General features: G+C 40.1%; 1 protein-coding gene across 2 annotated transcripts in view; it reads right to left on the bottom strand.

Annotated features, from left to right (window-relative positions):
• Positions 1–14,542, bottom strand: part of TRIM23 (tripartite motif containing 23) — an 18,600-nt gene extending 4,058 nt beyond the window's left edge. The window contains exons 1-10 of one of the 2 annotated variants that reach the window (XM_081212937.1): positions 14,407–14,542; positions 11,550–11,712; positions 7,767–7,888; positions 6,906–7,184; positions 6,178–6,360; positions 4,323–4,538; positions 3,341–3,475; positions 1,004–1,133; positions 800–910; positions 171–295 (exon numbers count right to left, since the gene is read on the bottom strand). In XM_081212937.1, coding sequence (XP_081069063.1) covers positions 171–295; positions 800–910; positions 1,004–1,133; positions 3,341–3,475; positions 4,323–4,538; positions 6,178–6,360; positions 6,906–7,184; positions 7,767–7,888; positions 11,550–11,712; positions 14,407–14,538 — 1,596 coding nt within the window. In that variant the 5' untranslated portion in view covers positions 14,539–14,542. The other variant, XM_081212938.1, reaches the window with a different exon arrangement.
• Positions 14,543–14,563: the final 21 nt, after the last annotated feature.

The following is a 14,563-nucleotide window of genomic DNA, read 5'->3' as shown; positions in this document are numbered from 1 at the left end:
TTAAGAAGGTTGGGGTTTTTATTTATTTTCAGCTAAATTAACAGTTTATCAGAGGAAACATTACAATTAATATAAGCCTTTTAAATTTTGTTTCCATACTTAACTTCACACTAGCAAAATGAAGTTAAATTGAGACAAATGAGAAAACAAAAAAAAAAGGACCACAATACCTGCTTATTGGCAAAGATCAGCAGCAAAGCATCTCGCAACTCCTTTTCCGTTAACAGTTTGGCAAGTTCATTGTGTGCTTCACTGACCCTGTCTCTGTGGCTGCTATCAATAACAAACACCACCGCTACAGGAAGAAAACAATTATGCAGCTACATTTTGCTACACATTTTCATTCCACACGCAGATATTATAACTTAGGAAACAGGGGAAAGACTCCAGCCCTATATACTACATCTGAAGTCTATACATATTTTCCAGAAATTGTTTACTTACTACAAACTAGCAACTGAACCATTTTCTTTACTGAAATAAACTGCACTGTACAACTTTCTAAACTGTATCAGCCTGAAGCAAAGCCAAAGATCAAATCTGAAAGTAAATGCAAGTCACTCGTCACAGAGACCAAAACTGAAGAAATTAAAATGTCGTCTAGCAGTCAGACCCCTGAATTGTTGTGCCTTGAAACACAATACCCATTAATTTCCATGGAATTTACTTCCAAAAAGATGTGTTTAGAATTACAGCATTTGACAATAAACCTAGGAAACATTCCCCTTCTTACTTTTAATAGGCATAATTATTCATTGTATATTTCAATGAGTCAAAATATGAAATATGGCACTCTTACCTTGTGTATTGAGGTAATAATGTTTCCACAAAGGCCTCAGCTTGTGTTTACCTCCTACATCCCAAATAGTGAACTTCAGATTTTTATATTCTACAGTTTCAACATTAAAACCTAAAGGAGGATGGAAAGGAAGGGCCTTTTAACCACACTTCTGTCAAAGGATTTATATAACATTTCACAGGTTCCAAAATCAACATTACTTGCCTATTGTTGGAATAGGTTGCATGAATTCATCCTGCTTCAGCTTAAATAAAATGGTTGTTTTGCCAGCTCCGTCTAATCCCAGAGTTACAACCCGAATCTCCATTTTTGGCCCAATGTGTACCCTGTTGTCCTGCAGCCAAGAAAAAAGATATAAAGAGAAACCTGAAGTTTGCCCCCCCCCCCACGCACCGCAAAAAGAATTTTTATTAGCTCAAGGTGCTGTGGCAAAGGAAAATCCTAATGTAATTTATCATGTAAGTTTCTTGCTTGTTAACAGTGTTTTAAGTTTTGCGAACTGCAAAGATGATTAAATGTCATAATGGAAGAAACTCATGCTCCGATTCATAGGGGTATATGAATTTATATGTATAGATGGGCCATCAACTATATTTTCCTCAGAGTGGACCTACTTAAATTATTTAGTCGTGTTAATTAATTTCAGAGGGTTTCCTCTGAGTAAAATTTAGCTGAATACCACCCAATGTCAGGCGTTTCCATTGTAGTGTGAGAAGCAGTAGTCAGAAGAAATTGATCACTTCCTGTGCAGGTGTATTTGGGTGGACACATGGAGCGCTTTGAATTTCTGACACTGTGTCTCATTTAGGATACGTAAGTTTCATCTTAAAGGACGCTGGTTCGGTGGGTGAGCCAAAGCTAAGTAGAAAGCCAACACTTTTATTTAGTTTTTAAACAAGTGTTAGATTTCACTTAACCAAGAAGATCTAAATGATTTGCAAATAACAATATAAACTGTTCAAAAGAAAATAATCCAAGTAGCACATCCAGCGCTTGGGGAGCTGCAGGAGGTGAAAGAAAGAAGGGCAAGCCACATGTGTGAGATGAAGACCATTTGTATGATGCTGGATATTACCCCAAATGATTAATTTCTCTCATTGCTACCGTATTTTTCGCTCTATAACACGCACCTGACCATAACACGCACATCGTTTTTAGAGGAGGAAAACAAGGGAAAAAACATTCTGAATGAAACAGTGGATGTATCATTTTTGTGCTTCATGCTGTGGCCACAGACATGTGATCTGATGGTGAATTTGGGGTGACCCAATGCAAAAATCCTGAGAATTCCTGTGGATCCATGCTTTGTAACCACGTTTTTGCACCATTGCAGCCCCAGGCAACAGTGGGTGCGTGATTTTTTTGGTGCAGGCTGTAGCCATGGACATGCTATGTGATCTGATGGTGAATTTGGGGTGACCCAATGCAAAGATCCTGAGGATCCATATGGATCTATGCTTTGTAACCACATTTTAAGTGGGGAGCGAAGGAAAAACAAAGAAGGGACATGAGAGGGGTGTGCAGAGAAGCAGCTGGCTAAGAATGCAGGAGAGGGATTTAACGGGAGGGAGGAAAGAAAGGCAAAAGTTTCTCCCCACCCAAGCCAGCCATCTCTCTCTCTCTCTCTCTCTCTCTCTCTCTCTCCCTCCCGCCCCTCTCTCTCTCCCTCCCCCTCTCTCTCTCCCTCTCCCCCTGCAGCACCGGAGCACAGAGAGGAACGACACTCTGCTTTCCCCTCTGCTTGCCTGGAGGGGAGGGGCTTTCCCTGCTCTTTGTTCCGTTTCATCAAACACAGCAACGAAACAGAGGAGGGTGGGCAGTAAGACCCTGAGGCAGAATGCAGGAAAGCAGCCGCTTCCTCTTTTCAGGTTTCCCTTCTCCGAGACACGATTTGATTTTTGCCTGATTTTTGCCCCTCCACTCCGGACTGTCGGCTTCAGGGACCACACATTCGCTCAATAACACGCACAGACATTTCCCCTTCCTTTTTAGGAGAAAAAATCTGCGTGTTATAGAGGGGAAAATACGGTAAGTTGTGGGGTTTTTTTGCTGAGGATACTAAAGGTTTTGTGAACAGAATGGTTACAATTTTAGTCCGACAATCTGCAAGATAATATGTTTGACTAAACAAAAACATGCACAATTGAAAAGGTTCAAGGTCATTTCATTAGCAGATACTATTTTAACAAAAACACTTTGAATTAGGGCAACAGTCACCATGACTTATAGGATGTTAAACAAAAGAAAAACATTCCTACACAGTCACCCTAGTCTTCGGGTCTATCTTTTTTAAAAAATGTAGATATATCCAAGACATGATTGCACAGTGCTGAAAATTACTTGTAATTTGGGGAGTTTCAAAAGCCAGCTGGCCATGAGTGTTTCTTGCTGTACTTGGGGTGGCAGAGGAGAAGAGGGAGAAAGAAAGAAAGAAAGAAAGAAAGAAAGAAAGAAAGAAAGAAAGAAAGAGGACAGAGTTCTTACTTCTCTCTGGACTCATGATCAAAGTCTTGAAGCAACCTAAACATGAGAAAACTGTACCTTTGTAAAAGTAACTGGAATGCTAGCATCAAGTTGTATATGGTCTGCAAGCTCGGTAAACTGTTGTTGTTGTTTTTGTAGTGTTTCTAGAAGCCTTGTAATTTCTTGTTTGGCCAAGACAACTCTGCAGTCATCCTTTAAAAAGGAAGCTAAATTTAATACAATGAACGCAGTACCACCTATGTGTTTTCCTTCTCAAAATCCAGCTGAGCAAGAAGTTACGTCTACCAAAAAGAAAGTTACATTTTTTACTAAATATAAAATTGAACTTTAACTCAAGCAGATTTAAAACTCTACTATAACTGAAATAAATTGTTTCATGATACATCAACAATGGAGAAATGGAAGACAGGAATGCATGCTGTTCACAGAAGCTTTTGTTTGTCTTAAGGAAAACACAGTAACACTACACAGGAACCAAGACAAGAAAGCTACTGTATTATTCAACTGAAACAATACTGGCAAATATAAAGACTTGAATGGGAAAAGAATCTAATTAGGATTAAAAATGGGTGCTACTATCAACACACACGATTGCTCCTTTTCTTGTTTTATTTTGTTTGGTACATGAGAGGCAGCTGAACATCTTTATTTTAATGCTCAAGTAACTATGTAAGAACATTGCCCCTACAGTATTTTGTCTCTTAAGGCCAAGCCTAATAGGTTTCTACATTAATTTCTATACAACTAGCTACTTCTCCAAAGTGTGGATCCCAAACATTTCACTAGAAAAAGGCATCACCAACTACGTTAAACTTTTATATTTCAAACCTATCCTTTGACTCAGATGCTACAGCACTTTTGCCTCCCATCTTCCCCCTTTTGTTATCCTTTTGTTATCCAATACTTCTCCCTTCCACAAGGGACTCACCCAACAGAGAAACTTTTTACAAATTATTTATAAACCACCTGACACTGTCAGCCTTAGTCAGCAACCTAAAGTACATATATATGGAAGAAGGCCACTTTATGGATACTTCACCTGCTGCAATGTCTTTTCACAGTGAAGGCAAGCTGTTGAAACCTGGGACAACAGAATAGTCATATCTTCTTGCTGTTGCCTAAGCCAGATCAATTTCTCCCGCACATGGGCATCAACCACACTAAGTGCCATTTCTTCTTGGCGGCAGAGGGTTTCATGAAGATCAGAAAAATAGGCTCGTACACATGAACGAGCATTCTCTGCAGTACCTGGGACCTGGGTGGTTATGAAATCAAGGAGACAGGCATTACGTTGTTGCAGAACCTCTTTAAGACAGAGCTTTAATATCCTTCTCCATTGCAATAGGCTGGCACACCAATTTCCAGTAGACTGCTTAACATAAGACATAAGACACTAATTTCTCTGGAGAAATTAGTGTTCGTTTTTAAAATGTTACCAGTCTCCATTATTGTGAGGAAAGCTAGAAGAAGAATGTCAGTGTGTTTTGAATGTTGAAGGAGTGCAAGAAGATTGGAAGGACTTTATTGCATACATACGCAGGCTAATACATTAGCAGGATTTTAAAAATACTTGTAAAGACATTATGACTGGAAAAGAAGTAATTTTAATGATTTTACAATTTAAAATGGACATGCGGTATGATGATAAACAATGGAACCAGGGAAAGGAATAGGGGGAAGTCAACTCTTTTTTATGTTTGAATATGTATTATTGTTTTTATTTTTTGTTGTTTTTGGAAAATTAATAAAATATTTAAAAAATGAATGTTAAAGTATTGCCAAAATATTTTATGTTTTCAAATCTCGTGATCTCTGTTGGCTCTCCTATGAGTTGGAAGTGCTGACTCCCTATTCTGAATCAACTCAGCTAGAAGAGGCACAGTACTCCATAATATATATTAATAGCTCACTGTTAGAACTACTCTTAACACTATGGTCCTTCCACTTTCCCAGTAGTATCTATCCTTTGAATAAACTTTTGCCACGTGCCTTAGCAAAAGACTGTAAACCTATTAACTCAATGCTTTTAGAAGTGAAATTCACAAATTAGAAGTAACTGAGGACCAAAATTGTAGCTCTAGAATACAGAATTATGTACCACATACAAATCGCTACATCTAAAACAAAGTGTAACAAAAGTACCAGGTATATTCTAATATGTATCTTCATTCAAATTAGCCTGATCACCAACAGATGAAATATGCAAGCTAATCTAATTCATGACGTTTCCACAGAAAACCTTATACAGTATAATCAACACTGCTATTTCTGCATAATACTAAGGTTGGTGTCCTAGTCAAATCAGCTAGGAACAGCATTAGGAGATTCTGAAAAGAAATAAAAACACAGACTGGAATAAAAAACCCACAAAGCAAAGTTCCACGTGTCCAGGAAATGTCAGATTTGTATTTCACCAGTAGCTACCTGCCATGCTACATAGTAAGCCATTTTTGAAAATGAAAAACTTTCCAAATCATTTAGTGATATGGCAATACAGTAAATAAAAACCCTACTAGGTAAGTCTAAGTACTTAGGCATGCACTTTGTATCCTAGCTGTATTTTTCATTATCATCTCTATAATTATTCCAAAATCAATCATTTCTGCTTCTTCATGGCTGCTTTCTTCTGGAAAACAGCTTTGCAAAATAGTCCATTACCACTAGTGAGTTAACAGAACAGACTTCTTGGCTCTATTTTCTCCTTCCAGAAGGTCCTCCCCCCTTGCCCATACCAACTTACTTTTGATCAGTGGCCTTGAAAAAGCTTTTGTGAGTCATGTTAATACTGGATAACATGGCATACTGCTTCATTTAAAAAGTGTAAAGGGGTGGGGAGATATTAATAGTTATAATGAAGATTATGTGCAGGTTGAGAAAATGACAAGCTTGCTTACATGTTCTGTATGAGCCATTCCAATTCCATCTTCAATTATCTGTTCTCCTCCTTCTATCTGCTGAACGATTCCAACTAGTTTCCGAGAATAATCTGATATTTCTTCTGTGAAAGTTCTTATACAGTGAGCCATGTCTAAAATGGAAGCACGGATCTGGTTTGCTTCTGGTTCCAAAACACTGTGCTAAGGGGAAAGCATCAAAAGTAAATCTGAACACACAGTATGAGAGAGAGAGAAGAGAGCAAAACTTTGGACATTCTGCCTCAGGTGCTTAGCGCAGAAATGTAGGCGCACAAGGTAACTAGTCTTTGCATGCTCCTTTGCATGAAACATCTTTCAAAAGCAGTGATCTTTAATTTATCATAGTAAGATTTAAAAAACTTTATTATTATTTAACAAGAAGTATGTAAAGACTAGTTATGTTTCAAAAGAGATGGAAAATTAAATATAAGCATTAGCTGGACAGTATTATACATCAATCTACAAACACAAAATTGTCTAGCAGCCCTTCTAGGTGACAGCAGGAAAGCAGCTTTAGTGATAGCTTAATGATACCCTGGAACATTGCCTTTATTAAATTTATAAAATAAGTAATGTAAAGAATAGGAGAGGGAACAAAATATAGTCTGATGGTTTGTCAAATGGGCAAAAAACCCAACACAAATTCTCCTTTTCAGTCACATATTAACAATGACATAGCTGGACAATAAAGAATTGACATAACCTACTTTATGACCCTGATGCTTTCCATATTCTTTGCAGACACAACACATGAGAGGACTGGCTTGACACCCTTCTTCCAGGCACACAAATTCAATAGCATGCACTTGGTGCTGAGAGCACATGGTTTTCTCATGAGGTTTATCAGCAAGGGGCACACGTCTGTGTTTTGCAAGTGTCTTCGTGGAATGTGTGAGTTGGGAACACTCTGCACACAGGTGAGTGGCACAAACAGTGCAGTATACTGAAGCAAGATGCGTTTCATCTTCATCACAGCGGACAATGCACTAACAAAAAGAAAAACTAGAACATTATTTACTCATGGTGACTGGTCGCATAAAAATGTTTTTCATATTAGATTCCAGGGCATTGTACAGTGTTAACAAGAAAAACAGACTAAAATGCACACAATTAAATCAGTAAAATATTTTCAAACACCTTGGTGAATAAAAGTGCTGAAAGCTTATTATGGCTACAAATCAAAATCTCAATGCTTGCCCAATTATCGCCCAATCGATGAAACAAAATTTTATAGATACCTGCTCTAGGGAACTAGCATACACATTCTAGAAATAACTATATAGTCAGAAATATCGAATAGAACAGCTGTTACTTGACAGTTCTCATTGAGAGTGCAGGTACAAATCTGAAATTATATAGTCCAGGAGAATCTGTACCACTTGATACTCCTGAACATGTAATTTAGGTACAGGTCTTTTAGTTGTTAATGTAGTAATGTTGCAATCACTGAATTAAAATCAAACATTTATGACATCTGAAAAGGACAATCAAACTGAAATATAAAAAAGTGATTGGGAACACTACTCTGAAAGTGACACAAAACAAAATACAAAATTGATTACTACTACCTCTCCAGAGAGGCCAATGGCTTCTTCAGTTGTCCCACACTGACCACCAAGCCCATTTTGAAGTCGTTCCAGGAGTTCCAACAAAGCAAAGTTTTTTTTCAAACCCCATACACCAGAATCTCCTGTTTTGGAGGAAAAAAAATCAAGACAGAAAAAACAATATTCTTTTGAAAAGTGATCCCATAGCCAGAGAAGTTTTTCAGTTTGCACGAGCTCTCTCTCAAGATCTTATGGTCCATTAGATTTTATAAACTATATGCTGGATCTTCCTTATTCACCATATTTCTCCTACTGCAACCCCATGTTTGGTTGTGGAACATCAGTGTGAGAAGTTTTCTGCTAACTTTCAGAAGACTTCATAGATTAGCACTAATATATTTTTCCTTTCACTCATTGATCTTTGATCTGAAGCCTTTGCATGTAGTCTAAAGTTAATAACTTAGGGCTCTTTCATTTTAATGGGACACACTGAAGAACTCAACAGGGTACAAAACGCTGGTCTTGGGCTGAATTGTGCTTTTCATTTTTAACAACAAGCCTTTAAATATGTTAGTGCTACCGAATTTGTACTGACCCAGTACAAATTGCTTCTATCTCTGTTGGCTTCAACTTTTAATTAACCCACCCAAATATTGTTAAGAGATTAGGGTAAATACTTGATGGACAGCTGGGTTTTTTACCTTTTCACATGTATATATTTTCATGGATGGATTCCAGTACAGTACTTCAAAACAAATGGTGGTTTTGATTAAGCCTGTCCAAATTTAGTTCAGCTAATGTAGGAACTATTCAAAGTGCTAACTTCCAGGTTCCTCACTAAAAAAAATATTTACTTGACATATACCATATGTGCAGGTTACATAATTTTAGAGATATGCCTATTTCATGAAATCTATGGAACATTCTAAACAACAACAAACCTACAGCTTTTGGCAGCCTTTCCTTAGAAAAGGCATGAAGCTTGAATAGCAGGGAGCCTGCATATCAGAAACAAGACTGCATTATGTGGGCAATCATGGAGTGAATACTGAGCCCATTGATTACGGTACACCAGTCACGAAATGGGCAAACATTCCTCTTTGATTCATCAGTGACTGAGGACATCAGAGCCAGAACACACACTTTTCAGCAACAGATATTAAGAAGAGTTCTCCTGCCCAAGAAACCAGACCAAAACTCGAAAAGGATAGCTGTGATTGTCCCGCACACAAGTACAGGAAGGGGTGTGGGGAGAATTATTGAGTAGTGGTGCTAATTTAGTGTTAATCAGGTACATACTGGGTCTTGTGTTTATTTTAACATAGTGCCCAGGCTGTTCTCTCTTCCATAGCTTAGCTTTTCAGCCCCTTTCCAAACTCTCCCACCACCAAAAGGAGGAAAATTCAGAGAAGTTACTAGCAGTCTCTTTACAGCGATTGGCAAAAAGTGAAAAAACAATTTAATGCACCTCCATGATGAAGGTCCCTTAGTGCTGTTGATGGGAATGTGTAATCATTCGCAGAAAGTCAAATCCTAGTTCAAATAACTGAACTGTGTATCCTTTGGAAGGGGATGGATGCAAAGTGAAGACTGAGAAATCATGGAAGGAATTCTTACAAGTTCTACAAACAGGAAAGGGGGAAAGCGGCAAATTGCTTTCCCCCAATCACTCAATATTTGAGCGGTGAGTAGGGGAGAGAAAATGAAAGGTGTGGCAAAGATTTCTTCCCAGATTTCTCCCTAGGACTGAGGCACAAACATATTCAGGTTGTTCAGCTTAATTGTAAGATACTACAAGGAGTAAGGCTTATGAAGGCTGAGCCACACACTGTTTCATTAAGCACATTTAATGGTGCCTTGATGGGCGCTTTTGTCTTCAAAGGTTTTGTTTTGGGTCACTGCACCGTAACTTAATAGGGATCTGAGTTGGCTTGTACAAACGGAGCTAGTATTTGTGTTTAAAAGGAAATGTCTGCTCTCTTAAACAGCTTAGTTCTTTCTGCAGTGTTGCCCCCTACCTGATGCCACTCTTCCCTACTTCAAACCCTTCATCACCCCCCCCCTTTTCACAGCCCTCAGCTCAACCAGAACAAATCCTTAAGTATACATATTTATGCACTATTACCCTTGTCTCTCCCTACAGCTCAAATTTAGACTGTAACCTCCTCAGGGCAGGGACATGTCTTTTTCTTATGCTGCTCCTTGCAGTTCCGTGCACACAGATGGCATTATTCAAATTAATGCTACATAATAGAACTATTTTGCATTATAAACACAACCTTGCTTGACTGAACCTGTCTGACCTTGCTACCATTTTTATTGTCTTATGACATTAAGCACTAAACAGCTGTCCTAAGATAACTTCACAAGCAATGTTTACAATATTACGATAATGTGACCAAGATTAGAAATATAGGGTGGTATCAAACTAAGTAATATCGGAGCAGACTCACTGAAATCAATGGACTTAAGTTAGTCATGACTAAATCCACAGATTTCAGGGGTCCTACTCTGAATATGACTGGTTGACTACCACACATATTTAATAAAATAAAAATTTGAAATAGTTCTGAGTGAATGATGTCACACATTTGGTGGCCGGGGGCTACAGGAAAGTGCTATAGTTCAATGGTAGATTCAATGGCATCTCTAGGTAGGGAAAGATCCCTGTCCAAAACCCTAGTCAGTGTTGACAATACTGAGCTAGAAGGACTTCTGGCCTGACATGGTGTAAGGCAGCTTCCTAGATACCTATGTTTCATCCCTGTTAGTTCTAGAAGAGACCCTTGTTGATGCGGAAAAAAATGGATTTTGACTTTTGCTTTCATGCATAACCAAGGCTTCTCAAAAGTAAATGTTCTTATAGGCAAATCCTAAACTTGTTTTACTTTAAGGTATATTTCAATGTGTTCAATACATTATAGGTTGGATAATCTATTATGCTTCAAATGAGGTTATTCTTGTTGGGAATTTTATGCAGCCGATGCTGCTAGTCTGATTAGTATAAATCACATGAGATGTCTGAGAAGAGTGTGGAAATGGAAGACTGTCTTATCTCTTTCATCTGAGCGTGTTTTTGTACTGTACCTTCACTTTTGCAGTATGCAACAGGTTGTTCTGCCAGAGCTTGGAGAACACAGACATGATTATGGATTGTCTGTATAGAATGTAAATAAAATGTAGTTTAATCTACACATGTTTGTTTCTTCTTGCTGTAGGATGCTAGAAGACTTGTGTGCACTTTTCATATGAAAAGTGTCGCAGAGAGGCACTCTGGAGATGAAGGGACATGTCATTCCAGAGACGTGCCTACTGGGAGATGCTCAGAGGTCCTGGGGTGGTCACCGTCTCCCCAAGAGCATTTTTCCAACAATCCTTCCTCTAAAACATTATATCTTCCATACGTTTTCATAGTGCACATTGCTCTTTTCATCACATCACATTGCTGCAACTTTTGAAGGGCACAAGTCAAACTTCTGAACTGCCTTGCAACCAATGTCAGTGTTTTGTTTTTTAAGTGGTGGTTTGCCTCAGTATATTCAAGCTATGCAGATATATTCTAAGTGTCTCTGTTGTACCTGCCCATTTGGCAAACCTATATAAAATGACTGCTACCTCCATCGTGAGGGGTAGTGTATTAATACTAGCGGGGAGAGTGCTGCTGCACTGGTGTCCTCCTTGTGGGCCTCCCATAGGCATCGGGTTAGTCAATTTGAGAACAGGATGGTGGACCTACACAGGTCATTAGTCTTCTCAGCAGGGCTTTTCTTACGTTCTTAATTCAACAATTTCTAAGCAGCTTACCTAATTCAGTAACCTGCCGATCAAAGGGACACCGAACTGCTCTGCCATGGAGAGGAAGTCGAGTGAGACAGTCATGACAGACTGTATGACCACACAAAAGCAGTCTGGGAACTTTGTCTCCTTGCAGTGAAAATACATCTTCACAGACTCCACATTCCAGAACCTATAATTTACAAGGGAATATGTTCAGTTTTTAAGCATAGGGAAGAGCTAAAAGTTAGCGGTAAAGACCATGCAAAAAAGGTCCCAGGTTCAATCCCCTGTATCTCCAGGTAGGCCTGGGACTCGTGCCAGAAGTCCTGGCGCTGCCTGTCAGCATCAACAGTACTTACTTAGACCAATATTCTGACTCGGTATAAGCCAGCTTCATATGTTCCTAAGTGGTTAACTACCGTATTTTTCGCTCTATAGGACGCACCTTGTTTTAGTGGGGGAGAACAAGGGGAAAAAATTCTCCCCCTCTCTGCTCAGCGCCCCTTCAGCGAAGCGGCAGGAGAAACGGACCCCCTTCCATTTCTCCTCCCGCTTGGCTGAAGGGGCGCTGCTCAGCTCTCCCTCTCTGCTGAAGCCGGGAGAGTCTTGCTCTCCCGGCTTCAGCAAAAGGAACCCGAAGCCTTCAGAGCACAGAGGGAACGCTCCCTCTGTGCTTCAGAGGCTTCATGTTGCTATCGCTGAAGCCAAGGAGCCTGCATTCGCTCCATAGGACGCACACACATTTCCCCTTAATTTTTGGAGGGGGAAAAGTGCGTCCTATAGAGCGAAAAATACGGTATGTGTATTTGGATGCAGCCAACAGATGCCACTATGGATTGGGATGAGGACAGCCGCATCCGTCTCTCAGGTCAGACCTCATTATGATAAAGTTTCAGGTTAGCTCTATATACTAAGAACTACCAGATAATTAGTGGATCCTAAAAACTGTAGTCCATGACCCAAAGCACTTCCTTAGTGGTTTGGTATGTTGTATTCCCTAGACTACCTTACTACACACATCTGTCCTACTGAGTGAATTGGGGCTTACTTCTAGCTAAGGGGTGTAGGTATAGGACTGCAGCCTTAGTCTCAGTATAGTTGTATTTCTACACAGGAGGGAGAAACTTTCATGTAACTGAACTTAAGATAGCACTTCAAAGAAAGTAACTATTTTCCTAAGAAGGTCTTTATAAGAAATCACATTTTTTATTCCACAACAGCAAAAATTCCAATTTATTTATTTACTTAATAAATTTATATCTGAATTTTAAAAAAGAAACTTTTAATAAGACAGCATGCAAAAATTACAAATTACAAATTAAACAAGTATATATCAATAATATAACAATCCATAATCTAAAATATCTGTATTAAAATAGCAAATACAAACACACCACTGTAACTAACATAGATAATATGTGGGCAAGCTAGAATACAACCCATTTGTGTGGGTTTGTAACTTTTGTGAACTCAGCTGTCCGGCTGACCCTTAGGGTGAAACCATACATTTTGGACCAGGATTATTAAGTATCATTCTATCTGCATTATGCACATTTTTTTGTATGGCAGAACATCCAAACGAAGTATAGCCACAAACTGGATCTCATGTTCATGATCATAACCCACCCAAGGTCACTAGACACTCTTGTGGAAGGAACATAATGCATTTTTGCATCAAAGAATTATAGAATCACAGGACTGTAGGGCTGGAAGGGACCACGAAGACCATCTAGTCCAACCCCTGCAATATTTTCAAAATGAGACAGAAGGCTATCAAGATACAACGTCCATATCGTTCACGATACTTAATATGTTTCCAGTTCTGTAACAAATGTTTGCACAGTTCCCAAATGCATGGGAATCCCAGTGTACCAGTATCGCCTCTTCATCTGTTCTGCCCCTCTATATTATTGCCACCTATAATGGAACATTTCCTTATACCTTCAACAACTCTATGACAGGCAGAACTAGATGGGTCTATTGTGAGCAGCACTTAGCACATTTTCTGTTTCTTTGCCATAGTTGCATCTTCATGTCCTAAGATGTTCCACTTGCTTAATTACTGCCTACTGCACAGATGCAAAAAGCTGGAACCCTGCCGGAGAAAAAAGCTGGAATCCTACATGTGACTTCCCCCTACCTTGTCCCACCTCCTCATTTCTCAAACCTATCTGACACGCATGGTAAATCGCTCTGGACACCCCCTTGCTTTAAACAGTACAGAACATACAACATAGCATACAGGTGTGTCTGTGTGTGTATGTCTGTGTGTGTGTGTGTTTGTGTGTGTGTATATGTCTCTCTCTCTCTCTCTCTCTGTGTTGTGTGTGTATGTATGTGTACGTATGTATGTGTGTAATGTGAAGGGGGAGCAGGGGGGGTAAATACACACGAGGGTTGCCCAATACGGGCACAACCGGAGAGAATCGACCCGCAGAACGTGAAGGCTCTTGCAAGAGATGAAGGCGCTACAGCCCGGGAGCCCAAAGGGGGCGGGGGCTCCCCCTCTCTTTCCTCCCGCCCCCACCCAAGACAGCGAACGGCGAGGGGCTCCGCCAAGGCGGCTTGGAAGCCCCCCCCCCCCCGGCCTCCCTCTGCTCACCTTCACCACAGGCCCGGCCGGACTCCGGCTCTGCCTGTTCCCGGCATCCAGCCCCGCACTAGCCCCGACCTTGTTTACACCTAGCGCGGCCATCTTGGAGAAGGAAGGAGAAAGACCAAGAAGAAGCTGCCTTCGCCGCTCCCACAGCGGAGTGCCCCCCCTGGAGACGGGGCGGGGTTACGCGCCTACGTCACCAAAGAGAGCCGTAGGTAAAGGAGACGGTACAAACGTCAAAACACACACACACACAACAAGGTCGCTTCCCCCGTATCTTAACGATACCCGGTCTGTGGTTTCTAAGTACTGCGCATGTCCGTTTCTTGTCACTCCCCGTTTCCCACTCTGCCATTGGCCGCCATGATAGCGGCGCCGAGGGACGTAAAAAATAAAAGGACTACAGCTCCCATCATTCATCACTTTGACAGCTCGCCCGAAATAA

Source organism: Podarcis bocagei (genome assembly GCF_964188305.1).
Source record: "Podarcis bocagei genome assembly, chromosome: 11".
Lineage (NCBI taxonomy): Eukaryota > Metazoa > Chordata > Lepidosauria > Squamata > Lacertidae > Podarcis > Podarcis bocagei.
The sequence above is the reverse complement of the archived record's forward strand: the minus strand, read 5'-3'. Positions and strand labels throughout refer to the sequence as shown.